Below are 8,932 nucleotides of genomic sequence, written 5' to 3' on the forward strand. Positions count from 1 at the left end.
TTTTATTGGATGCTGAGCGCCAGAAAAGACAGGGGGAGGGTGTAATACACAATACAAGGTATTCTGGTGATTGAAGTTATGCGCTGGTGATGACCTCATAAACTAAAGGAATAGAAAAAAAAAAAATATGCTCGATAAAATAGCCAAACCACCAAAGACAATACTTACCCACTAGATGCCAAATTTTGCAGCAAAACCGTCAGTCTAGCCACACTATTTGAGATGCCGCAGCAAGGCAGGTCACGTGTGCCACAGACCTACGCAAGCAGCGCATTTACAAGTTCTAGAACGTAACAGGAAACGCAGGGTCACTCATAGCAGTGTGTGACTTGGTTACCGGGAAGGGTATGTGCAAGCAGAAGTACATTGAGAAGATCGTAATAAATGTCAAACTGTCGTTTTTAGTGAGTGTGTAAACGGGATAATAATAAGGTCCTAGCAAGTCGTAACAGACAACAAGAGTGGGAAATAAATAAACCTACCAAGAAGAACCGGTACAGAACATTTTTATTCTGGTTTTAATACTGTTATAGTTTTAGTTATGAAGAACCTTCCACATTTCTGCAGAGGAGAGGTGGTTAGAGGATTCGGCAGGGGAAGCAAAGAGCTTGGAATCCCGACAGGTAAGAGATACTCGGAATACCGGTATTGTCATTGCCGCTTGTCTATAATGGTTACCAGTACTACTTTTTTTTGTTGTGCTTATTAATACCGGTGTGAATGTGTTTGTAGTTACACGATACAGAGGGATTCGAAAGTGGGTTTACTGCAACAATGTGTGGTGCTTTCCAGTTACCTTGTACTTTGCGCCTACTAATTGTGTAGCTGTGTGTGAACCCGAAGTATTCAAGTACGTAAAGATGTTGAATGAACAGTAATATTATCCTACTGACTACTGGATATCACGTGATTCATGTCATAGTACTGTAGCTACTTTTGTGTGTGTCATTATGTAAGCATACAAAAACGGGTCTAATTTTTAGGATTTCTGTGTTCATTCATCATTTTGTGGAGTAATAAGTACGTTTTGATTAACTGTTGCATTTGCTGTCATTTGTGTTTCCAGTGAACCGAGGTTACGGAATATACAGGATAATAACTACCGGGTATGAGTAGTTTTAAAAATGATTACAAAATACACTGATGGGGGTGGAGAGAGGGAGAGAAACACACTGACCCACCATTGGAATGTTTCAGGGGCATTTAATTGTAGGGATCATTGGTATTATGTGTTTTAGTTTTACGAAATATTAATTGTGAATAGAATGATGATGATGATGAATATTATTTAACCAAACTATAGTGTTTAACCACTGTGGTCAATCAGTTACTTTTTTTTTTATTTTTATTTTTTACTTTCATAACAAATAGAAATGAACCACGTCTGCTGGTGGATCGCTAGACTGAGTCATTCATTGGGTGACTCTTTAAAAAAAATCTCTCTTGTAATTGGTTGGACAGCTAATCAATAAGAAAAGGGGTGGTTGCTACGCGATAACATAGTGTCATGGTGACTAGACATTTCTTTGTCTGCCAATTCTTTGATTTGATTATTTTATGTAGCTTATGATTTCATATCGATGCATCATTTTGTTCCTGTCATTTTAATCATAGTAACATTGCATTACTTTACAGAAGGAGGTGTCTGATCCACAGCTTTGTGTTTTTTTGTCAGGGCTTGAAGAGAAATGCTTCCTTAGGGCACCTGGGTGCTTAATCTCATTTGAATAAACTGGTGTGTCTTGCTTGGTGGCTCGTTTTACGTTTGACAAAAATAAGACACATTCTAAAATATGTGTATTTAATTAAGAAACTTTTAAATAAACATGTGTGTGTGTGTGTGTGTGTGTGTATATATATATATATATATATATAAAATAAATAAATAAACAGCCACAATATGAGTTAAAAAAAAAATGTAAGTCCCGCAAATATTTCTTGTAGGGTGAGACAAAAAAAGCTAGCACCTGAAAACAGAAGTTGTGACATTCTTTCTATATTCCTTAATACTATATAACTGAATAATAAGTCAGTTTAATTTTCTGTAGTCAAGTAGGCTGGATTGCCTGGTAAGTCCTGCGTGTTTCACATTAGTCATGTTTTTATATGTTTGAATTTATTACATAATATTCGAAGACTTTATACATTTGGTTTGTGCATGTAGTCTTCTGTGCATAAACATTGCAGTAACTAGACCTGCATCTTCATGTTAGGACTATTTTATTAAAAAAAAAAAAAGAAAAACTATTCTACGAAAACTCACCTTACCAATTTATTTTAGCATCATCATCTTTCTAATGAGGTTTTGGTGTAATTAGTTGTATCATTAGGGTTATAATTGTTTAGTGATAAACATATGCTTATATTTTTATGTTAATTTTGTTTGCTGTTCCCTACAGCTAACTTCCCAGACTCTGTGGTTGATCACCTGCCAGCTGATATCTGTACTGGAATTTATTATGGCTGGGCCTGTGTTGGCAATGGAGATGTGCACAGAATGGTTATGAGCATTGGCTGGAACCCTTACTACAAGAATAAGAAGAAATCAATGGTAAATATTATGTAGTGTGTGGCAATAGTTAAGCGATGGAACCAGTCGATGCGGGCTCTAACATGTGGTAGATGACCGCAACTGGAGTTATTCGCCATAGGTGAGGGAGTAAACGGCGCGTGTAAAATAAACAGCACATGTGAAAATAAATTGGACCTGACGCGCCTGACAAGCACAGAATAAATGGACTGCAAAGAGCTAAACATGGAGGTGGTTCAATCAGGATATGGGGGTGTTTTAGCAATTCGGGGACTGGAGACATTCATGTGATTGAAGATCGAATGAATGTAGCCAGTATCATAACGTTTTACAATGATACCCTCTGGTCGTAGGCGGATTGTCAGATAGTTTATCTTCCAACATGACAATGACACAAAGCATACAGCTAGGTCAACTTTGAAATTCTTGAAGATAACTAAGGTGAAAGTTTGTGGACAAAAGTCTGAACCAGATGCAGAACATTAAGCGCTTCAGTATTGCTGCAGGAAGGAGTATGATCTGGATACACTAATCATTCTCATTAGACAAATCCTCTTTCAAATATCCATGGTCCCAATTTGCTAGCTAATATTTGCGAAATGAATGATGTGTGAATCAATATAGCAAAACATTCAGGATTTAATGTTGAAATCTATTGCCACCCACCCCAGTCTTCAGCGTTATCTGACTATATAATATACTGAACACAGATTTTTTTTTTTTTTTCTCTAACCTCTAATCTCTAATCTCTAACCAGACAGAGGTCTATGCAAGTCATGTAAACCGTGGTGGAGCTAGATACTGCTGCCATTTATAACATTAAATAGGAATTTTCATGAGTTTTTTTCATGTATACAGACAGAAATAAATTAACATGCACTATTGGGTGTTTGATTTTCATAACCATGGTCTCTCTTAACAATTGTAAAACTGTAACAGGCTTTAGATCAACTATATTTTAAAAACCTTTTTTTTTTCATTCATTCCAGGAAACACACATTATCCACACATTCAAAGAAGATTTTTATGGAGAAATCCTCAGTATCGTGATTGTGGGGTACATCCGGCCGGAAAAAAGCTTTGAGACTCTTGGTAAGAACTACACAAAATCTGTGCTGATTTTTTGGAAATGTATAATTGGTATAGAATAAATTAATATGTGGTGTGCAGTTTAGGCAAGTGGAGGTTCTGGCACCCTACATACAAGCTTTTTATAAATCTAAAAAAATGGAGATTGTACTCAGGAACTACTATTAAAGCTAAAAGAAGAAAACTTCAGAATTGTATCAAGTTCTTGAACAAGATGACTTCTCCACACAATGTAATACTGGAATTTAAGCAATCACTTATTGTAGTATTATCAGTTTGTTTAATATTGCTTGTTTATTGTTCTAAAAAATTCAACACAAGAAGGATCAGTACCACTGCTACTGAGATGCTTTGTTCCTTTAACTGGACATTGGAATATTACTTTAGTTCAGCTTCCACTATTGTTGCAGAGAACTGTACTATGGCTTATTTTGAAAAGTTAAAAGCAGACAAACAGAAAAAAGAAAGATTGCTTGAGAGAAAAAGAACTACTAATTAGTGGGAAAGTTGCAAAGATAATCATATTTTCTTTTTTACCTGATTATCGATAGCTGAAAATGTCATTATTGTCAAACTCTACTGGAATTTTGACAGATCCTGGGACATCAGAATAGTTTCAGTAAGAATTAACTTTAGCACACAGTACATTAAATTAATATTTAGCAGAGCACAGTGCACCCTTTTATGTTGAGAAGATGAAAACATCATAAAACACACCACAAAATCACATATAATGTCATTTGGCAAGTGAAGGGAACTTGAGTAATAAAACTCTGAAATGAACACGGCAGAAATGGAGTGTGTTATTCAAGTACTGGACTAACCCACACTTCCGCCAATCAGGTAAATCCAGCAGCTGTTAGGGAATAAGGCAGCCACTAAACTGCTTGCAGTAAACTAAATGCCACTATTTAAACTATGGCTGGGGCCTTTTCAGGAAATAAAATACTGCAGTCTGCACTCGTATATACAATACCCTGATACACGTCAGTCGCATTTTACCGTCCTTGTATTAAGAATAAAATCAGTTCCCTTTATACAGATTGATTAGAAAGTACCACATCAGTGCACCATATCTCACAAACAGTAGGGTATAGGAAAGTGAAATTGCATACGGTTGTTAAGGAACCATGGGGATGCCAATGCCACAGTTATTATGTTTTGTTACCGGGGGCGCCCCTATGGCCTGCCTCTGACAATCACAAGTGTTCAATATGTGCTCCATCGTGATCCAGAATGAATTGCATTTGTGTAACAATGGATGTTACGACAGCATTACGCATCTCATCAGGCCACCTGTAAACACCTGGCTATCTCCTGGACAGTGGCATCCTTGAGGGCTGGAATTGTGCGAGGGTTCCCTCGGTAGACGTGTGACTTCAGGTACCCCCATAACCAGAAATCCGCTGGTGTAAGGTGCGGTGAACGAGGTGGCCATTCACAAGGAAAGTGAAATGATTCTGTCCTGAAAGTGCTCCTGCAAGACATGCTTTACCTGGTTACCAGTATGCAGAGGGGCACAGTCCTGTGTGAAGACTACACATTTCGTTGCTGCAGCATAGTAATGACATGGGTTGTCGGTACGGTGTGGTGTCATGCAGCAGTGATTGTGCACGTTTGAGGTCCCCTTGATGATGGCTCTTCAAAAAAGCACGGTCCAACAACAAAGTTAGCCGTAAAACCACACAACACTGTCACTTTAACATCATGTAGTGGTCTTGCAAATGTTGCATGTGGATTAGCCTCTGACCAGATAACACAGTTGAGCGTGTTCATACTTCCAGACAGGGTGAAGCAGGCCACTGGTCATCCAATTCGCCTTGCCAAGAATGGCAAACCAAAATCGACACGTCTCCGTCTTCTCCAATGCTTGAACATGATTCAGCTTGTATGGAAACATCTGCAGAATTGAACGAAGATCCTTATGAACAATTAAATTGGGCAAATCCAGGTGGCGGAAGACAGCACGTGTGCTTGTGCTGGGTTGTTCTGCTACAGCATGGCTGATCGCAGAGACCACTTTGGTTGGTGTCAGTGGTCTGCTGCTACGAGGCTTATCACACGTCAATCTGTTTTACTAATATTTTTTGATTAACTTATGAACAGCAACTCTTTAACACAGCCCATTGCGGATGGTATGCACGCTATGATATTCCTTGAGAGCTTTCTTTGCTGTAAAAAAAAAAAACTTGACCAGTTCAGCTCTCTCCACACTGTCAGCTTCATGTTGCTTGACTGGGCTGCCTCGCGAATGACAGGACTATTTATACCCACAGTACTGTAGTATGGAAATACGCTGCTTAACCACAGTCGCACCCCCTAGCAACAAATTAGTAACTGTGGTATTTGCGTCCCTATGGCTCCGTAACAACTCTATGCAATTTCACCTTCCTATGCCCTACCGTTTGTGAGATCTGGTGCGTTACTTTCCAATTACCCTGTATATATGTTACAAATTAATACACTTACCCGTCACGTGCAATTTCCAACTCCATCACCAGTTGATTCAAAGCCCATCTCTTCAATGTTATAGCCGTAATGTTTTACTTATTGTGTTTTTGGCATGCACAATAAGTCTGTCTTTATACAGTTACACAGCGCTTCCTCCAGTTTCACCTGATGAAAATGCAGCAACAACAAAGCGAACATAAACAGCAATTCCATCTGCGGTAGTGTAAAACAGTTAATCATTAAACAGTTTTAGATACTGTGATGTATTTTAATATAATAATAATAATAATAATAATAATAATAATAATAATAATAATAATAATAATAATATGTGATCTTTAGTTGCTTTTCTGCATTTTCATTTGCAAGTGAACTGTGACATTAGGGCCTTATCAAGGTACTGCAATTGTTAATACTGACTTACTGATTTGGTTACTGTAATTCTGGATACTGTTGTTTTTTTCCTGAATCTTTTGTGAAATTGCATTGCCTTTTAAATTTTATGCAGTTCTGTGCATGGATGACATTTTGATTTAACTTTGCAGTTGGGTCGTTAATGGGGTATTTTACATACTGCTACCAGATTTAAAAGTATGTACTGTATTACAGTCCATGTGTCCACAGTCGTCTAGTTAGTTTCACTTTTATCAAACATTCTACACATCTACAGGTAACATACATAAACAAACTAACAATAAAACTAATCTTATTTCGGCAATAAAACAAAAATGTGCTTAAATATTTATTAGCAGGGGGCTCCCGAGTGGCGCATCCAGTAAAGGCACTCTGCATGGAGTGCAGGATGCACCCTATAGCCTGGAGATCTCTGGTTCGAGTCCAGGTTATGCCATCGCCGATTGTGGCCGTGAGTTACCAGGGGTCTGAGCTTCGTCAGGGTGGGGAGGGCTTAGGTCGGCAGGGTAATCCTCTGTTAACCGCACACCAGCGACTCCTGTGGCTGACAGGGCACCTGCGGGTCTGCTATAGGAACCACTCAGATCTGTGTTATCCTCTGGCACTATGGGTCTGGTAGCTTCGCTGTAGATCTGCTGCCCGAAAAAAGATGGGTTGGCGGGACACATTTCAGAGGAAGCGTGTGTCTGCTGCTATTTCTCGAGTCAGTGCAGGAGCTGCAGCGGTGAGCCGGGATAATAATAATAATAATAATAATAATAATAATTATAATAGTAATTGGGCATTCCAAATTGTGGGTCAAATAATTGAAGATTCTAAAATAAATATTAGTAAAAATTGTCTTATTAATTATCAGTTGTATTGGAGGATTATATATCGTCATTTGAAACAACAATTGTTATTTGAACTTCGCCTACCTTTTTCTTATATAATCTCCTTTTCCAAATAGAAATGAAAAATAATATTTTGACACTGTATCATAATGTAAAGCACAACAATGAACACTCCATAGGTCAGCCTCCTAAGTGTTCATTTGGCAGTGTCTGGTTGGTTGTATTGTGTACTCTGTAGTTTCATAACAGGAACTTGTTTTGTGGTGTTGGTATGGAAAGAAAAAATACATTAACAGCCAGTCTGCGAGAAAAAAAAAGTTAGATTGTTTAATAATGAACTGGATTGCCATTGAGGCAGTATGTGATTGCAAGGTAAAACAAAACATATCAAGGATAAGTGATACAGACTTGTCAGCTGTCTAATGTTAGTTTATAGTTCATGGATTTTCTAAATGTTTAGTAAAACTAATCTGAGGTGTTTAAATCATTAAGTGCTTGTTTACAGTCTTGTTGTTTTATTGCAAATCCTTTTTTTTTTTTTTTTTAAAAAAGGATGTTGATGAATGGAGCTGTGTTAAGAAATATCAGGTAACACTGCTGTTACCTAACAAATCTATAATTGCACATTTTTTATTCAGCATGTTAACATACTGAAGGCAGCTTTGAATCTTTTTTTTTTTTTTTTTTTTTCTTTATTTCCTAAAGCTGAAACTGTTGTGTGTAGTCACAGTATTCAGCAGTGCACCTGTAGGTGTTGATCAACTGTAGTAAAAATATTGTAATTTAATAAAATTTTTTGAAAATAGTTTCCAAGTTTTAAGTCTTTACTGATTTTAGATTAAGATCGATTGACTATCTGCTTTGTTCTTTTTATTGCCAGATTCACTTATTGCAGCTATACACAGTGACATTGAAGAGGCGAAGAGGCGGCTAGATTTACCTGAGCACAGCAAACTGAAGGAAGACATCTTTTTCAGGACGACAGTCGACCAAATAATGAACGGCCATTCTTCATTGTGATACTGTAATCCCTTCACAGCATGTTACTCTCTGGTCTCTGGCATTATCAAGCGTGCTTTTATCTGTATTGTTGTCTAATGTAAAACCTGTTCTCTCTGTGTGAAAGGCTAGTTCGTTGCTATATGCAACTGTTGTTATGGACCATTATCTTCAACCCTAGTCTTGTGTGTGTATATTTTAATGTTTTGTAAGATTTAAACTATACATTGGCCCAAGCACAAACTGTTTAAATTTGTCTTTTAAAAAACAAAACACAACAAAAAAAGTGTCTTGTTTGAAGCAAGATTAACCTCTTGGCTATACACAAGAGGAAGAATAGGAACTTTCAGGGTATCTTAGTATGGCATGAGCTAGTTTTGGTTACGCTGTTGACTCCACTAGCTCCTGCCTTTACAGATATCTGCCTGGCTGTAATACCATCATCCTGGTATCATTAACATGGTTTTGGACAAAGTTATTAGTACCTTGTAGAAGTTGCAATTTTATCCTTATAAAAAAAAAAAAAAAAAATTATATATAATGCTGCTTAAAACTAACCATTTTTCTGTTTTTCTAGATACAAACTATTAAAGTGAAAATGTCTTTCAACACCGCA

General features: G+C 37.3%; 1 protein-coding gene across 1 annotated transcript; it reads left to right on the top strand.

The window, feature by feature from the left end:
• The first annotated feature begins 277 nt into the window (after nucleotides 1-277).
• rfk (riboflavin kinase) lies at nucleotides 278-8,932 on the top strand. Its single transcript, XM_041256171.1, has 4 exons — nucleotides 278-623; nucleotides 2,400-2,551; nucleotides 3,520-3,622; nucleotides 8,198-8,932. Exons 1-4 carry the CDS (start codon nucleotides 542-544, stop codon nucleotides 8,335-8,337), a joined length of 477 nt encoding a protein of 158 aa, XP_041112105.1. The 5' UTR covers nucleotides 278-541; the 3' UTR covers nucleotides 8,338-8,932.

The sequence above is a fragment of the Polyodon spathula genome, chromosome 1, assembly GCF_017654505.1.
Source record: "Polyodon spathula isolate WHYD16114869_AA chromosome 1, ASM1765450v1, whole genome shotgun sequence".
NCBI lineage: Eukaryota > Metazoa > Chordata > Actinopteri > Acipenseriformes > Polyodontidae > Polyodon > Polyodon spathula.

Coding starts and splice junctions, on each gene's coding strand:
- rfk (XM_041256171.1), top strand. CDS start 542: ATGAAGAACCTTCCACATTTCTGCAGAGGAGAGGTGGTTAGAGGATTC. Junction 2,552..3,519: donor AGAATAAGAAGAAATCAATG/GTAAATATTATG, acceptor CATTCATTCCAG/GAAACACACATTATCCACAC. Junction 3,623..8,197: donor AAAAAGCTTTGAGACTCTTG/GTAAGAACTACA, acceptor TTTTATTGCCAG/ATTCACTTATTGCAGCTATA.